This window comes from Corythoichthys intestinalis, chromosome 10, assembly GCF_030265065.1.
Source record: "Corythoichthys intestinalis isolate RoL2023-P3 chromosome 10, ASM3026506v1, whole genome shotgun sequence".
NCBI classification, from domain to species: Eukaryota; Metazoa; Chordata; class Actinopteri; order Syngnathiformes; family Syngnathidae; genus Corythoichthys; species Corythoichthys intestinalis.
The window spans coordinates 26,870,307-26,890,128 of NC_080404.1; the positions used below are offsets into that span (position 1 = coordinate 26,870,307).

Sequence of the window (19,822 nt, forward strand, 5' to 3'; positions counted from 1 at the left end):
TTATTTAGGGCCGCCATGGTGACGACAGAGCCAGCGTTTATCCTCAACGCAACCCAGTGCGACATCCTAATAATGCTGAAGCTGCTTCTTTTTGAGGTCAAACCATTACATAGTGTTACTTTAACCAATGACAGCTATTAAATCACGTCTTGCCTGACTGTGTCTTTCTCTGCCTTGCCGCTGGCTGACAGAACCAAAATGGCAAGTAAGATTGCCTCTAATACTCTTTTCCTGCGAAAAAAAAAAAAAAACCACACACACACACACTCACTATGTGATGTATCTGCAGTACGGCAAGGACGAAGCAAAGAGATGCTGACAAGTGCAAGATAGCGCTGAATAACATCTGCGCTTGCATGCGGATGTGCGCACATACACACACACACGCACAAACTGTACACTCCATTAAGATTCGCAGCAAGAGGCGCAAATATAGTTTGAGATGCAAAGAGTGAGGCTTTTGCGACACTCATACGGCGAGAAGGAGTCAATAAACCGTCTCCGCATCAGAACACATTTTATCCACTCCACGTTAGCAATGATCCCCACTCTTGCTTTGAAAAAGTAAAATGACTCGGAATGGCTTGGCGCGTTGCCATGGCAACAATGCATCCGAGCCCAGTGACACGAGAAAAAGAGAAGGAGGGAGAGAGAGGTATTTTACAGTAAAAACAACAAGATTAAAAATGTAGGAGCTGTTAAAAGGCGCTGACCTGTATCATGAAAGCAGTGGAAATGGCACACATGCATGCACGCACACACAGAAAGGCCAGACTATTTCAAGGTTATTGATGCCATCTTTTTCATGACCTCATTTTTAATTCCAAGCGCCGCAGCACCGCCTGACAGCTCGTCTCGGGAAACTGTTTCTTTCTTTTTTTTTTTTTTGAATAAATATCATTAAAGCTTCACAAGATGCCTCGGCTTATTGATTTCTTTCTAATGAACGAGCTGTTCAGTGAGGAAAAAAGGTACAATTAGGCCAGGTTATCTGCTGTTCAGCTATGTTAGTGCCATTATGCCTGATCGGCTTCTTACTAGATGGAATAAATACGGTTATTATGTTGCTCACTAGCTCCTCGGACACCTTTCATATTATTTCCATGATTTAAAAGGGAGTTATTATGTAAAATTGATTTTAATGGTTTATTGTTGTGAGTTGGTTCTCTGGAGTGTTCGTCCACTATTCAAGTGTGAAATTGAACAACCAAGTAAATCTTTTAGTTAACTGCCTATGTTGCAAAATGTATCATTGAGCAAGCCCCTCTGAAATTTTGCAGAATTGCCGTTTCACAATTCAGATCTTGGCAAATAGACTGGGTGAAGATCCATCAATTCCATGTTATAGCCTCGATATTAGAGCTGAATCGAATACTCGAGCAACTCGAGTAACACAAGTTTAAAAACTGATCCGAGTAATTTTATTCACCTCTAAGCATCACGTTTTGCCAGCTCTAAGCATCACGTTTTGCCCAGACTACTTTTAATGCGGGACAATGCGCTGATGTCACGTGCATAGAGGAAGAAGCAATAAAAAAAATATAAAATACCTTTCTGCAGCCGACAGCCGCTACAAACTACGCCGACGTTGCTAAAAACTAGCCCGCATGATGCTATGGTGGGAGCAGGTAGCATCTGATGAGTCTCATAGATATCACATGTATGTTGAACTACATGCGAAATGACAGAGTCAGCTGTGCTAGTAAACAGCCGCCATCTTAAAGCAGTACACTTCTCAGCGCGAATAAATAATTACTGTCACTCGCTCACGTAACGTTAGCCCTGCGGAGGGCTAGGTTTCTATTAATTATGACCACTGCTGATGCGTGGCTAACGTGTTTTACATACAGGCTTTATTTAATCTGTAAAAACATAGCGCTGTAGAGTGATGAGGGTGTAAAATGAAAATATGATAAAGCTAACTGTCAATTTTAGCTCAGTAGTCATTGCTGGATAAAACACCAAGTAGCACTGGTCCCTAATGTGCTCCAATACAGCTGGTATCATAGTGTAACGTTGACAAAGAGTCACCCCCTTCGTTAGGTTGCAATTATTTATTTTTTGGGAACTTGTGGCACGACAACAACAACAGGAAGGCACGTCTCTCGCTCTCCCGCACCTCCCTCACCCCCGCACGTCACACGGTGCATTCAGGAACGCATGCAAATATCCCCGCCATATTATAACCGGATATGTTACAATACATTTATTTTGAACACTGTAAAAACTCAAAATCCTATCAGGACTTACAGTTTAGAATAACTTAAAACTTAACTAGAACTTAAAAATGGCTTGTGTGTTATCAAGCGTAATGGCATTTTTAGGTAAGAAATATATATACAGTATTTACTTATAAGATCTAAAAGTTTTTGAAGTGAAAGCAGTGAATTGGTCTTTCTAGTCACATCTGAGAGGCAATTGTTCGCCATTTTCAACATTGTACGTCGAAAATAAAGACTGATTGACTGAAAATGGTTCAATATTAGATGAAATGCCTTGTTTTGTCATGTATTTTTATAATTGCTCTGTAACTAAAAAATTAGGGATGTCAAAATTATCGCGATAACGGGCGGTAATTAATTTTTTTTTTTAAATCACGTTAAAATATTTGACGCAATTAACGCACATGCCCCGCTCAAACAGATTAAAATGACAGCACAGTGCAATGTCCACTTGTTACTTGTGTTTTTTGGAGTTTTGTCGCCCTCTGCTGGCGCTTGGGTGCGACTGATTTTATGGGCTTCAGCACCAATGAGCATTGTGTAATTATTGACATCAACAATGGCGGGCTACTGAAAATTGAAAATTTTACAAATTTTATTAAAATGAAAACATTAAGAGGGGTTTTAATATAAAATTTCTATAACTTTGTACTAACATTTATCTTTTAAGAACTACAAGTCTTTCTATCCATGGATCGCTTTAAAAGAATGTTAATAAGGTTTATGCCATCTTGTTGATTTATTGTTATGATAAACAAATACAGTACTTATGTACCGTATGTTGAATGTATATATCCATCTTGTGTCTTATCTTTCCATTCCAGCAATAATTTACAGAAAAATATGGCATATTCTATAGATGGTTTGAACTGCGATTAATTACCATTAATTCATATTTAAGCTGTAATTAACTCGATTAAAAATTTTAATCGTTTGACAGCCCTATAAAAAATATATGTTTTATCCGATTACTCAAGTAATCGATAGGATTTTCAGTCGATTACTCGATTACTAAAATATTCGATAGCTGCAGCCCTACTTGATATTCTGTCTTAAAGAATATTGTATCAAAACCAAAAGGTGGAATCGGGTCTTCAATATTGTACAGGCTGATTTATTAAAAAAATATATATATATTGCCTCTTGTTACGACAGATATTTCAGGATATGAAAGGCAAAAATACAGTATGGCTGGTACTCGCAGCTCCCAGAGTTTACTGAACTTATACTTAGAGCTGCTTTGCCCTTGGCTATTGCCTAGCGTTCCTGGCATCCAAATTGCCTAAGAGGGACCTCTACTGTATGTGTATGTGTGTATCCAAGCGTCCTGTTCATTTACCCCTCGTGTTCCGACAGCTTTACATGAGTGTATTAACTTTTATTCTTTGCTCTATTCTTGGATTTTTACATTGTGCACAACTCTGATTTTATGTTTACTGTGCAATAATCTTTCTCACATAACTGTACAACTGTACTTTTTTTTTGATTATATAAAATTTGTTGAAAGGTTCTAAGTATAAAAACGAAATTTTTTTTCTCAGTCCACGAATTAGGCAAAGTCCTATTCAATCATGTAAAGAAGTGCTGCTGATTGACATTGCACTCGAGTCACTTGACGCTGCCATTGTTGTCTTAATTCACGTTCGCTACTGCGCTTGCGCTTACATGGAGTACAATCTCAATTAGTTGCCATCAAATTGAATTAGAATCATATTTTGAGACGATTCGACTATGTACGACAATTTGGCATAGCGCAGATGACGAGAAATTAGTCTTTTAATCTGCCGTTTAGACCCGCCTGTCATTATAGTGCTCTAGTGTCCCCAGCTGAATAATGACATCGGCAGGGTCGCGATTTCACCTGATTTAGAATCCAGCCCATTGAGGGGCAAGATTCAGAATGAGGAAAATACGACAGAGAGCAGCAAAATGTCATGATTATTTCAATCTCTCTTAGAGCTGTCCCGACTAGTCGACGTTGTCGACGTCATCGATGACGTAAATACGTCGACGGGCAAAACATACCGTCGACGGGTAATGATGGGTTAAAAAAAAAAAAAATTACAAGCGGATTAAGTTTAGAATGGTGGGCGCTCGCGATGCAAGCGATGAAAAAAAGCGGACCAGAATGGCCAGAGCCTGGAATTATTTCAAGGAAAATATGGAGGGTGCCACTGTGTTTACTCTTGCTAAGGTGAGCTCGCATACCCGCACGTAGCACGTCGGCAATGAACGAACACTTGAAGCGCCGTCACCCAAGAGTAATTTTGGAACACAACAAGAAACAACAAGCTAGCGCAGTGTTTTTCAACACTAGTGTGCCATGAGAGATCGTCAGGTGTGCCGCGAGAAATCGGGCGGAGGTGCAGTAGGAGGGAAGGAAGAAGTAGGTAGAAAGTTCTGGTTGTGTGCCGATGAGCGAGGTAGTGCTCGTGCCGCGTTCATGAACTGCTCGGATTATCAGCGACCTTGCTGTCCGCGACAATGTGGACCCCAGCACGTCTACTGCACATCATTTGGTTAGACTCGTCGTGTGTCGATGTACTCGAAAGTGTCCTTGAAAAACACTGGCGGATTGTAAGTCCATAAAACTTTCTAATGATTTTTTTTTTAAATTGAAGTTGCCTTTATGTGCGTCTTCTCAAATTGCATCATTAAGTTTTTTTCCACATGTACTTCATGTTATTAATCTACTCTGCTGCTGCCCCTGAAAGCTGTAGATCTCGAAATCTCTGTGCACAGCATGCAGATTGTATTTATTAGGATCATGGAAGCTCCCACTTGGGGGGGGGGATATATATATATACATAATATAATAAAAATGTACATGGAAATACAGCAGTGGCCTGCTTACTATAATCCATGACTGCACCAATGCTACTTTATATTATAAAGTATTACTGTGAATATACATATAGTAGTATACAATCAAATTAGTACTATATATTTAATTTTTGTTAGTATGACTATGTGTACCTTTCATTCAAAATAATTGTAATATTTCAGTGTGCCTTCTGCTTTATCTATTTTCAGATTAAAACAAAAGTTGAACAGTTTTTCCCCTCCCCAAAAAATGCGGAATGCGCACCAGAATGAGCATCTGAACTCACACAAAGTATTCTGAAAATGATTGTCCGGGACATTGCAATTCATTTTAACATTTAGAACAATATAGACATACCACAAAAAGAGTAAGAATTGTTTTGACTCCTGTTAAAAAGGTGAGGTCACAGTGTTTCCGTTTACATCTTTTTTGCAGTAGTAAATGCCAGCGGCATTTGACCTCATTGTTTGTGATTTATTATTGATATTTATGTTATTTATTCATACGTTAATAAACGAATTTAGGTGTTCCAAAATGTTTATTTGTGAACTAATAAGCTTCAACAAAAAAAATCATTATTAAATTAGTAAAAAATAAAAACAAAACAAAAAAAATTATAAGATTAGTCGACTAATCGTAAAAATAGTCGGCTGACTAATCGGGAGGAAATAAGTCGTTTGGGACAGCTCTAATCTCTCTACTCCAATACTTTTACAGGATATTCTTTTTATCTAAGTATTTTTCCCCAGTTGCTGAATAAATGGTATGGTCATGACAAATAACAGTATTGTGCTAAAGAATATGAAATATTAAAAATGCATTTATTCAGTACGACAGGGCAAAATGACTGCATAATTGTCAAAACTGCAAACTCCTTCCTCTCCCGAACAGTATGTTATGACATCTGAGTTAGTCCGGCTTGTGTCATCACCCTGCACCGGCTTCGGAGACAGAGGAAAGAGCGTAAACAAAACAGGAAGCGTGACAGCTAGCCGACATGCTAACCCGAACTGAGCAGTCTTATTCTCGTCTTTCAAAAATGAAAAATCAGACTACCCCAACTCAAGTCACACACGGCAGCGGGGTTGATTGTCTTCACCGATCGGCCAGCCCCTGATGGCGAGCAAGTTACGGCTTGTCGTTCTGCTGCGGCCATGGCGGGCTGGCAGTGCATGAACGCCGAAAATAGCCCATTCTCGGTGGACAAACCTGCAGACGTCAGAGCGGGGGGCTGTTCGTGGCCAAGCCGAGGAAAAATGATTGTTGGCAGGCACACGAATAGGTCCGAACAGGCTGGATCGGTGGACAAATCGGCCAACGTCGGAGCGGGGGGCTGCTCGTGGCCAAGCCGAGGAAAGCGCATTCTCGGTGGGCACGCAAGTAGGACCGAGGAGGTGGAAGTGACCATGGTGTGTGACAGGCCACCGGTCGTCGGCCGAGTGGCCTTCTCGGTGGACAAGTAGCATCGTCACCCACAAAATGCAAGCCACCTCCTTATTAAAACGTGTGTCATAATCCCAGTATTTGACATGCTATAGAACACGTAGCTTATTCACTTCCTTGTCGGTCCAATGTACCCACAGTTTTCGGACTAATTTTGGCCATAACCTGCGGTGAATGGGAACTTTTTGAAACCCAAAAAGGCGCTCACGCCTCTCCCTGGTGCAGCAACAAAAGCCTGCAGCACATTGGGCTGGCGTGATACGAAAAATGAACGAAATGATCCCCAAAATCAGATGAATCCGCAGTCGTTCTGCATACTGTAATACTGGTTGTATACTGAAGATGATTAGCCCACTGATGTCACTTTCGCATTCTTCGACAATCTGGGAAGTCACTCAGTTTCATGGCGTAAGATTAAAAAATTTGAATAAATAAGGGCTGTCAAAATTATCGCGTTAACGCGCGGTAATTAATTTTTTTAATTAATCACGTTAAAATATTTGACGCAATTAATGCACATGTCCCGCTCAGACAGTATTCTGCCTTGAAAAGCACTATATAAGTACAACACCATTTACCATTTTGGTAAGTTTTAAAGCAAGGCTTTTTGTGCTGTCTAACAGCGAACCGCTTTGCGACATGGTTTATTGTCTTCTTGCCAGTTCAATATGGCTGCACGACGTCTCGGGCTGACGCCTACGTTGTAATGTTGTGCTTATATGATCCTTGGACAAGATTTGCCCGTAAGTATGGTTGTTGTAAAGAATGTACATATTATGTTAGTAAGCGAAATGTTATTTTTTTTGTATGAGACGCTTTTTGTTTATGTTTAGTGAACCTGTATAGCGTGCTAAGCTAACGTTGTTGCTAATGCAATGCTTGTGTACTATTTTTTTGTAGTTTTATGACGGTCTAAAGAGGACAATGATTTGAGGCCATTTTATTAATAAATCAGATGAAAAAGGAAGAAGTCTGATTATTAAGGCGTCGTTCACTAGCTGTCTAGCTTTGGAAAAAGTAGACGCTTCGGAGTGAGGACAGCATAGACAGATTTAAATGACAGTAGAGTGAAATGCCCACTACAGTCCTTATGTACCGTATGTTGAATGTATATATCCATCTTGTGTCTTATCTTTCCATTCCAACAATTTATTTTACAGAATATATATATAATTTACAGAAAAATATGGCATATTTTATAGATGGTTTGAATTGCGATTAATTGCGATTAATTACGATTAATTAATTTTTAAGCTGTAATTAACTTGATTAAAATTTTTAATCATTTGACGGCCCTAGAATAAATATATCGATCACTTCCACACATATCCATTTTGTTCAGGAGCTTAAAATACCGCGTAAAATATTATATAAACATGCTTTTTTGCTGTCATAGGCACTGTAATTGCGATTGATCGCAGTATGTATTAAAATGAATTCATAACTAGTATTGAGCATACTTTTATTTTAAGCACACTTTTATTTTAATATACAGTCATATTAATGAAATACTGATCTGTATTAACTCATAACAGGCCCACGTGCAGTTAAAGTAATCAACTGTAAAATAATATGCGCATTAAATCGCAGTCTTACTTTTTTCTCATTACAGTCCACCCTGGTAGCTCTGTCCTGTTCACCAAATATATCATCACTCTTTTGCATGAGACAAAGTCGCCTTTCAAAACAGGCTAATTTTAGCAATAGAAGCCTAATTTTAGTGATAAAAGAAATAAAGAGTATGTAAAGCTGTTTCACAATCTTTCTTTAACCAAGGCATATATTATATTTTGTATTAGGAAAAATCAGACAATTTGTGGGGGATTGGGAACATGTCCTCCCACAAATAGTAGCAATTCCTGATGGATGCAAAAATGGTGACAAAACATTGTTTTTCTACAAGCAGGACACAAAAATATTGAATGCAATTTTATTTCTCTCATTGTAAGTTGGCTGGTTAGATATCTACAAAAAGATACATTAGATTCAGTGAATACAAAACCAAACCACGAAAAATATGTTAATCAGAGCTATGTCTGTGATACAGGAATTAAGTTAAGGAATAAATGATTAATGAATCTTATTGAGCAAGAGCTTCAAAAAAAGGAAAATCACAAACTACATCAATTAAGCATAAAGAGAAAAAGGTGTGAATTTGTTGTAACGTAATTTTCAGAATTAGAAAGTGAATCAAACTGTTTTGAGGGTCTTTGGAGTTTGTCTTGCTAGAGTTGTTTTTTGTTTAGATCAGGGGTCCCCAAACTACGGCCCGCGGGCCGGACACGGCCCGCAGCCACATTTGGTCCGGCCCCCTGAACAAAACAAAAAAAAAATTGTAAAAATTTTTTTTTTTTTTTTCTCAATAGTTATTTATTTCCTGGCTTTTTTCTGTGAAGAACCGAGCAATGGTTATTTGGTTATTATCTATTTAATTAATACAGTATTATTATATTATATTATATTATATTATATTATATTATATTATATTATATTATATTATATTATATTATATTATATTATATTATATTCAGGGGTGCACATAAGTGGTCCGCACATGCGTACTGGACGTAGACAAACGCGCTGGCCCTCAACGGCTTCCATACGCTTTTGCGTACCGATGGCTGACCACTCTATTTGCGGCGGACACGAGAAAATAACTTCTCAAAATGTCGAAGAAGCAGGCCACACTGAGTAATTACTTCCGTGTTCCCCCACCCCGTCAAAAGACAGACAGACGACAGAGACGTCACCGGAGCTACCGAAAAAAAGGACTTTTGCTGAAAAGTGGCTACAGGAGGTACCATGGCTAGAAGCGAATGATGCTCGCACGGAAATGCGGAACAAAATGTGCCGTGAGAATCCCAATGTCGCCAATTAGAGCAACGCATTTTATGTAGGGTGAAAGAATTTCAGCCATCCAAACTTTGAAAAGCACGAAAAAAACAGAGCATGTGGCAATTAAGCAAACTATCGATGTCAAACAGGACCCCACTTGCCCTATGGACATGTGGCGGAATAAAGGTAATGAACAGCGACATGCACTGACAAACGTGTTTTTGCTCGCATTTTACAAAGCTAAACATGCACGTTCAATGAGGTCTTACGAGGAGGACATCCCACTTTTAAAAAGGCTTGGAGTTAATGTGGGAGCCGCATAATGCCCTTTATTTTGAATTGGTGCTTTTATGTTTATTTCTTTACATTTCACTTCAAAGTAATGGCAATTTTGTTGTGCCAGTTGATGTTAATCAAGCATTAACTGTTAATATAATTAATCAAAGTTAATTGGCTCTAAGTAAAGCTTGTCATAAATTTATCGCATCAGGTGGGTCGGCTCTCAAGCTCAATGAGGACCAAGTCACATCTCCAGGTCCTCCTCTGAGAACCTGGGCAAAAAAATTATGTGCACCCCTGATTATATTATATTATATTACATTATATTATTTTATATTAAGGGCTGTCAAAGTTATCACGTTAACGGGCGGTAATTAATTTTTTTCATTAATCACGTTAAAATATTTGACGCAATTAACGCATATGCCCCGCTCAAACAGATTAAAATGACAGCAGTGTCATGTCCACTTGTTACTTGTGTTTTTTGTCTCCCTCTGCTGGCGCTTGGGTGCGACTGATTTTATGCACCATGAGCATTGTGTAATTCTTGACATCAACAATGGTGAGCTACTAGTTAATTTTTTTTGATTGAAAATTTTACCAATTTTATCAAAACGAAAACATTAAGAGGGGTTTTAACATAAAATTTCTATCATTTGTACTAAAATCTATCTTTTAAGAACTACAAGTCTTTCTATCCATGGATTGCTTTGACAGAATATTAATGTTAATGCCATCTTGTTGATTTATTGTTATGATAAACAAATACAGTACTTATGTACAGTATGTTGAATGTATATATCCGTCTTGTGTCTTATCTTTCCATTCCAACAATAATTTACAGAAAAATAAGGCATATTTTAGAGATGTTTGAATTGCGATTAATTACGATTAATTTTTAAGCTGTGATTAACTCGCTTAAAAATTTTAATTGTTTGACAGCCCTAATTATATCATATTATATTATATTATATTATATTATATTATATTATATTATATTATATTATATTCTACTATATTATATTATATCATTTTTATTTTATTTACTTTGGTTCCGTGAAGAATCCAGAAAGGGTTATTTGATTGTGGCTTTCTGAAAAACAATACATTTTTACATTTAGGCACTCCTGCATTCGTCACACTTTTTCTGTTACAAACTGACCCCGGTCCCTCATCAGAGAAGAGAAGGGTTATGTGGCCCTCACAGGAAAAAGTTTGGTGACCCCTGGTTTAGATTGTGTGTTACAGATGGACACGTGATTTGATACATTTGTGCAATATGCAGTAGATGTATTAAACGGGGACACGCTGTTTTCAAAATGTTCTGATGCGGAATCCACATCTGCTCTCAGTTTTTCTCTATCACGTCAAGTTCTTGAACTATCAGATCCATGTTTTCTTAAAAAAGTCTAAGTACACTGTCCTTAACATAGAGTGGGTGCTTGTTTTATATTAACTCATTCACTGCCAGCCCAGGTCACAGAGTAACAGGGTGTCTGCAGGGTTCTACAAGCCTAATTTAAGACTTTTAAAGACTTTTTAAAGACCATCATGAAAAAAATTTAAGACACACTTCACATTGATACCGGCAAAAAACGTATGAAATATCCAAAGGAAAAATATATGTATATGAATTTATTCCCAGCTCTTTTAACATTGTGATACAAATGCTTAATCTAACCAAAAACACTAGAACTTTCTCTTTAGTGAACCAATATGTGAACCATAAATGGTGTTTGCTGCTGGCATTTTATGACCACCTTGAGCTTTTCAGATTTGCCTTGGGATTCTAATGCCTTGATACCCAATATTCCCAGTTTTAAAATTTTCTTGCACAAAGAACAATGTGCTTCATACGAGTTTCACTCCACCGGCTTCAACCATGCGCTGACTTGTACAGTATGTTCTCAAGCCAAATCATTAAGTTTCCACTTACCCATGTACCGTATGTAACTACTGTAAATCGGTTCTCGTGCGTTTTCTCTTCTATGACTATGAGAACTAAGATGTCAACATGCAACTGCGTGTGCACAGCAAAACCTGCTTGTGTTCGATAAATTCTGACCGGGCAGAACCGGAATTTCTTTGTAGTTTTGTTATAGCGTCCTCAAAAATCGAAACATTCAAAAGCGAGACTGAAATTTATGCACAAAATAAATAAAAGTAACGTCAAATTTAGTGGTTTTTAGATTTTAAGCCCTTTCAAAATTGTATTTAAGACCTTTTATGATATTTTTGCAAAATTTTAGACGTTTTACGGCCTTAAATTAAAATTACTGAATTTAAGACTTTTTTTTTTTTTTTTTTTTAAAGACCCGCAGATACCCTGAGTAAATGTTGTGGTAGTTGAAAGATTCGATCGCTTCAGCCCCTCCCAGTTAAAAGGGATCGGATGTCCATTGCCATCGATGGCAACCAAAGTTTTAGAAAATGAAATATTGAAATACAATGACTTTGAAATAGGCATCACTGCAATGATTATTGAACACTACAGTGGTGCCTCAACATATAACGTTAATTCGTTCTAGGACCTTGTTTATAAGTCAAAATGGTCATATGTCGAGCAGGATTTTGCCATAAAAATACATTATAATTCCATTCATTTGTTCAACACCCCAAAAACCTACAATAAATCCTTAATAAATACTGCTGGTACTATTTCAAATGGCAATTACGCGTAGCGAAACAAATAAATTATTTAAAAAATTTAAAATAAAAATCGTAATAATAATACTAATAATTCCTGTTATAATGTAACAACTCAGGTTCTAATGTGGCGTTTTTTTTTTCTGCACCTGAACGCACCGCGTGGCTGACGTGACGGAGAGAGGAAGCGGTGGGGTTGAGAGTTTACTTTCACTTTTAATGTTTTGTTGAGAACACAGTCAACTGCGGCGGACAGTAGGCGTTTTGTGTTGGACAAGTTCTGACATAAATGATAAAAACCTGACAAAGCTGGCGATTTCTTTGGCGATGTTACCACAAAAATAATTGTCACCTTAAATTATAAAGACTGGCGAACGGTGGTCGGCGGACGACCGTGGAGATCGTAAACATTCTACGGCTGTACTGTTAAGCCAGTTTACGGATGCGCACCTCACGCTCATATTTTTCTATTACCGTATTTTTCGGACTATAAGTTGCACCTGAGTATAAGTCGCACCAGGCATAAAATGCCCAACGAAGAGGAAAAAAACATGTAAGTCGGACCGGAGTATAAGTCGCATTTTTGGGAGAAATTTACTTGATAAAGACCAGATATGTCATCTTGAAAGGCAATTTAAAATAAAAATACGATAGAGAACAACATGCTGAATGAGTACAGTTGAGTGCAGTTAAATACAAATTTATTATTTAAAAATTATACAATGTGATTTTCTGGGTTTTTGTATTAGATTCCGTCCCTCACAGTTGAGAACTTATGATACAAGTTACAGACCTCTACATGGCTTGCAAGTGGGAAAACCAGCAAAATCGGCAGTGTATCAAATACTTGTTCTCCCCACTGTGTGTTTGTGTATATATATATATATATATATATATATATTTTTTTTTTTTTTTAAATAAGATCTAAAAGTTTTTTGAGTGAAAGCAGTGAGTTAGTCTTTTTTTTTTTTAATTCTAGTTACATCTGAGATGCAATTGTTGGCTGTTTTCAACAATGTACATCGAAAATAAAGACATTGATTGACTGAAAATGGTTCAATATTAGATGAAATGTCTTGTTTTCTCATGTTAATTCATAATTGCTCTTCACCTAAAAATATATATGTTTTATCCGATTACTCGATTAATCGATAGAATTTTCAGTCGATTACTCGATTATTAAAATATTCGATAGCTGCAGCCCTAGATATGTTATTGTAATTTTAATTATTTGCAAGAAGTTACAATGTACTGTATGTACACACACAAGTAGGTAACTGTCGAGATAAAAAACTTGACAAGCTAGAAAAAAAACTGACAGCATTTTTCCACTCAGCGTGCCGATTTTAGTAATAATCAGCATAAAAATCTTGCTCAACAGACTTTCTTTCTCCAAATTGTTCCCCAGTGTTATTTACTATGTTTTACTCTACATTCTGGGGGAAACTGTGCTCTAGGATGACATTTATTGCACAATTATGTGCTGATCCACGGTGGTTGGGAGCCCCCAAGTGTTGTGTGATTCTTGCGTTTTGGAAGTATCCTGACAAAATATGTCACAAAAATGTTATTAATACACCTAGGAAATTGTGCAAAAGAAAAAAACAAAAATAAACCACATCTCACTGAAGCACTAAGGCCAGATGTGTCTCATTTTGAGAGGCGCGGGAATATGGTGCACTGTAATATTGTTGCTTAGTGCAGCTGAATCATCTTTGCGCATTGACTAATGATTAAAGGTGGAAACAAAGACACCTCTGGGGAGCAAATGCACAGTCGGCCACGTTCGCAAACAGCCTCATTCATCACGCGGCCCCGCAATGTTTGCTGAGCTAATACAAGTCGGCTAATTGCCCTCCGAGCGGCTCAGCTAAAATGACCGCCGAGCACGCGGCCTGATACCCTGTCCCCGCGCCGCGTGAGTGTCTTGTGGATACTATTGCTTTTGTATTGATTCAGCAACATTTCCTCACAGCTGTCTTCCGTGACCTCATCAAAATCTATACCATCATAGTCTCAAAGTCTATAGCGTCAGTTATACCCTGCCAAAGTCAGACAACTTTTCCCAACTCAAAATTCCAGCAGTTTACTCAGCACTGAATGATCTTGTTAATTCCCAAAAGCATATCATGCAATGTATCAAATAGGGACTTTTGAAAATAAACCTAAGCAGCATATCATACGCTTTCTTCAAAAGCCCTTTCAAATAAAACGTTTGAAAGACTTTCTGTGAGAATTCTAAACCCAAAACTTACTTTCTTCCTTCCAGTCACATATTTCCTAGAAAACTCACTTGGACTGTGTGATCTCCACAGAATACGAACCCCAAACCGCATATGGGACTACTGACAGGTGTGTGTTAAATTGTGTTGATGCAACAACACACAGCACACGCTGGAGGGCGAGACGACCAACCGCCTCCTCAACGACCTCTTATCACTTTCTTGAGAACTTCCTTTTTCTTTAACCTTGGGAAAGTGAATGCAAAGTATGTGTGTTTTTGCGTGTCTATGTGTGCACACGCCATAAGATTGTGAACCCTCCCCGCGGCTCATGCCCATATGCTTGTTTTAATTTAGTAATAGAGTCTCTGATTATGATGATGATGAGGAGTTGCGGCAGTGTATTAATGGTGTGATGAGATGAATAGAGGGTGTGTAGACTGTACAGTACTTGTGTGTGTATCAATGCGGGCCAGTGAATAATTCAAAACACTGCGCTAAATCCCACGCTCTTAAATCACTTGTGGTAGGGAGCTAATTGGTTCCACAGAGCTTCCAAATTGATCAATTCATTGGCAGGAAAGAAGTCAATATAATATCATCACATCAGAAATTGATCAGGCTCCAGAAGAAAAACATTAAGACAGCATTGGGCCGCGCAGACACACTGTGTATGCAGCTTGCATGCTTACAGTACATGACACATCACTGTGGGTGTGATTCATGGTCTCATATTATAACATTTTAATGAATGTTCAGTAAATGAAGTCATAATATTGGAACCACACTATTATATCCTGACTTGAATAAATAGATTTTTTTTTTGTCAGAGTTTGAAACGTTAACACGTTAATAATATTCAGGTTGTAAATTTCAAAACAAGAACACTATTTAACACTAATAGCACACTCCAACATTTTTTTTCCTGTTGCATGGCCTTTTTTTTTTACTTATTCTATAATATTTTGGTAGCTGATTTCAAATCTGCCATTAAAGTTTTTATGTATGCTTCAGTTTTCATGCAAAAGGCATTTTTAATATTCTTTCATTAGAGGTACTTTATTCAGATTCCTCACACATTTTCACCCAATACCAGTTGAACCTTTCAGTCCTTTGCATAGTTATATACATTTTTCTGAATCGTTGTCAACATTAGCTTACAACTGACCCTTTTTCACAAATTGGAGAACATTAGCAGCAGTGCAGTACAGCCCATGTCAGCTTGTTCCTATTGTTGGTCTCCTTTTTCTGCAGTTATACATATTGTTACTTTATTTTATTTTTAAGTGTCAGTTATATAGTAACTTTATTAAGAATATCGCTTTGCAAAAATTTGCAATGCACAAATCCGTTAAAGCAACAGTAAGTAACTTCAGTTTTGGTCGATTTTAGTGATGTAGGTGGACAAAAGCGGTAGTGTTTTGCCTAAAGGAAGACTGCGTTTCCCATGAGGATCAGCGCACAGTGTTGTAAAATCCTGATCTACCGGTTGCCTGCAGATGGCTTAAATGACTTTTTGTTCCCAGCGGCTGTGTAAAGGATGAATAGTAATGAGGTAATGAATCCAGTTGTGGCTGAACAATAGCATATGACAATGTTGAAAATAAAAACATTTGATCTTGTACTGTATTCCTCCACCGGCCCTCCGACCACCCGAACTCGGAAAGCCGGGCAAATATTTATTCTTGAGTGTCCTTTTATGCTGGTAGCCTCCCTTTTTCTTTTTTTGTCTCCTTGCACAAAACGTTTTGTCTCTTTTGTTGCTCTGCCATCTTTAGAGAATTCGCGCAAAAGCATTCACATTGACTTCCATCTTTATAACGAATGGGGAAAGAGGGAAGTGACGTATGCCGTAAAGCAGTCAGCATATTTGTAGGTTTTTTTTGTGTGGCAGGGTTCCTGCCACCGTCCTCAAAGTGAATTAGTACCGGTGAAAGTGATACAGACCCCCTCAAGATATAAAAGAGGTGTCATCCAACTAGTAGACAGTCACAAATCTTAAAATATTTTATAAAGGTTAAAAAGTTACCTTTATACCTTTATAAAACCTTGGATCTTATAGAGAAAAAAATTAAGGTCAGATTTGGATTCAGCGACTTCAAGTTACGTAAGAACAGGTGTCAACTCAACATCAATGCAACATTTGTGTTGACCAGTGTAATAATAAGAGGTGCAAATATTATTCGACTGCTACCGAAATGTTTTGACTATAAAGCACACCCACTAAATTTTACAAGACAACTTGAATAAAATAAACCCACTAGATTATCAACCGTAGGAGTCCAAATTTTATAATTGGATATTTACGCCAAATGGCATACAGCTCATTAGCCTGTAGAAATCCATTAATTAGCAGCACAAGACTATTAGCCACAGAGTTCAAACCGGGGAAAAAAGAAGCATCTTATAATCTAATAACTACGACAGTCTTTGGTATTTGAAATAAATTAAAATTCAATTTGAAATTCATCAAATTAAAAACATCAATCATTTTGTCTGCACACTTTGTTTGCAGTGTTTGATGTTTGAACTTTAAGTATCCCACTTTGCACCTTCCTATTTGCAAGAATAAAGTGCTGGGCAGCACACATTTAGACACAGTGGCCGGATCGGGATGCAAACTAACCTCTCATAGTGCCTCCGCGTGCACGTGGCGGCACTGGTGCTGCTCGGGTTGCCGCCCAGCTCGTCGTACACGTGCTTCCATTGCCTGCGGACCGTGATCTGCGGGGGGATGAGCACACAAAAGAAGCCGTAAGATGATGTCAGGAGGGATATTAAGGAAAATATGAAAGGATATGAGGGAGGGGGGCTGGGGAGACATAAGTGTGTGACATCATTGCAAACGCTTGGGGAATGACTGACTCATTGAATTTCAAACTCTTCATCTCATCATGTCATAAAGTCACTTTTTCCTGTTGGGCTTTACTGATTTATTACGTAATACACACATGGACTTCATGGCAGTGATTCTCAAATTGAGGTCCACCATCTTCAGATTAGGGTTTGATAAAATAATTTTCCATTTTGTCATATCATTTTTAAACAGTGCATATATTTTAAAGTTGTCCAATATTAATGTGTGGCCAATAATATCGGCCGATAAAAACATTTAAAATAATGTCAATAAATACCAGCATCAGTTTTGCACTAATGAGTATGTTGCCTCAAAAGTTAACGTACAGTAGTGGTCCTTAATCTGGGTTCGATCGACACCAGGGGTTTGGTGAGTCAGTCTAAGGCAGGGGTGGGCAAACTATTCCGGAAAGGGCCGCAGTGGGTGCGGGTTTTTGTTCATACCCATCATGAGGACAGCCTTTCACCAATTTGGTTTCTTACAAGTGCAATCAGTTGATTGCAGTCAGGTGCTTCTTGTTTCCACTGAAACCTCATTGGTTAAACTGTCTGTGCTGAATCAGTTGAAACAAAGACCAGGACCCACTGCGGCCCTCGAGGACCGGTTTGCCCACCCCTGGTCTAGGGGGTTTTATTTTTGGACGCTGACTAAATCTAGGCAAATTGGCGTTTTAAACCAGGTTTTAGACTGGTTAGTCCCCAATTTACCCGCTTTATTACAATTCTTTCAACTGCTAGTCCTCTATCTAATGGGAGGAGAAACTGGTTTGCTCAGTGGGAGGTTGACTCTCACTTGGCATGAAGAAAAACAACAGACCTACTGGTGGCGTGCATTGCGTTGAAATAAAATTAAAAAAAAAAAAACAACAACATTTGCGTCACACTTTGCGTCATGAGAATAGTATGTGAGGCAAGGATGCGAAAGAATGAGATTGTCGACATGAAAACAAAAATAGAAACAGTGTGAAATGAATTGAGTTAATTTCATTTTCCAATGTGAGAATCGAGAGGCAAAATTATTTGTTGTAAATTAACAGTGTTTATTGGATTTGTGTGAAGATTCATGTTTTTTTTTAACATAACATGACTTTGTGTACAGATTTGGCGATCATTTTGTACAGGGTGTTTCATTAAATTTGATATCATTTGAGATGTAAACATGACAGAAACTGCATGGTCAAGGTTAACGCAACTAAGCAGGTTCAATGTTGAACAATAAAACTACTGGTGCACAATAATTATTGGTCCGATAATTATCGGTCCGATAATAGGAATTATGACGTCATCCCGATAAATCCAATAACATTATTAATAGGACCGATAATATGTATTGTGCAGGCTTTACAGTTTACAGTGACTTTACACACTAGTATAGGAAAGCAGTTGACTATTTGCGGGGCATTGCTCCCACCTGTTGGTCAGAATAATTCATTGCATCTATTTTTTGTCACAGTAGTTTTGTTCACATTACAAGCTCATTCACATACACATTGCGGTGTCTAGCGGTCGCATTGACAATCGTGAATGCTTTCTGTTACGTTTCCGCCTCGGAAATATGTCTGTAAGTATTTTATGTTTACTATAACATATGGATGTGCACCATATGTTTACTGCTGTGGTGAAGGGTCATATGTACAGAACTTAATAAGTTGTTGTGTTATAGAAGCCAGCCAATGCCTTAGTAGCTCAAGCTAGTGTGCTATGCTATACATATAATAGTTGTGTATATAAGTGTATTGTGCAGTTTGTTGTATATTGAGTTTTGAATATGAGTATTTTTCTGTTGTACTTTCACATTATTAAGACGAGTGTCTTCCATAAAAGCAAGAAAAGACCAAGCCTTGTGGTTTATGGAAGTGCATTCATTTTTAGCTGGCTGTCAGGCAGTGCAGAAGTGAAACGCACTGTTTTGTTCATGTCATCATGAAAAATCTGGTGAGATCAAAGGCAAATCCATGTTGAATCCACCACTAGTTAACCTCCAGGTGTTCAAAAACTCAGGTTATACATTAAAAAAAAAAAAAAAAATATTATCGGTTATCAATATTGGTATCGGCTTTGAGGAGCAGGAAGTTATCAATATCGGTTTCAAAAAATGGATATCGTGCACCCCTAAATAAAACCTATATTCCTCCAAATTTGAATGAAAATTCTAAGATGTGTGCAATGGGCCAGTCTTGGTTTAGTGGTCTGAAGATGCTGCAGGCATAAAGATAAAAGCATACATTTTGGCCCGTTTAAAAACATGCTCTCTAAATGAGAGGAAATTTGAATGGAAATTCACTTGGGTTTTAGCTTGCTAGCTTAGATTATCTATTTTGAATTGGGGAAAAAAAAAAAAAAAAAAAAGATTTTTCGAATTCCAAAGGGTTAATGCACGTATGAAAATCATGAGCTTCGGTACCTTTAGCAAGCTTAAGAACTCGCAGACTTTGTACATGTACTGCTCACATCTTAGCACAGCAGCTATGATTAGAATGAAGAACAAGTAGTGA

At 37.8% G+C, this 19,822-nt stretch overlaps 1 protein-coding gene across 2 annotated transcripts in view; it reads right to left on the minus strand.

Moving 5' to 3' along the window:
- arid5b (AT-rich interaction domain 5B) overlaps positions 1-19,822 on the minus strand; it is a 288,024-nt gene that overhangs the window by 34,076 nt on the left and 234,126 nt on the right. For both annotated transcript variants that reach the window (XM_057847984.1, XM_057847985.1), the window contains exon 8: positions 17,098-17,195. In XM_057847984.1, coding sequence (XP_057703967.1) covers positions 17,098-17,195 — 98 coding nt within the window. The remainder of the gene's footprint in view (positions 1-17,097; positions 17,196-19,822) is intronic.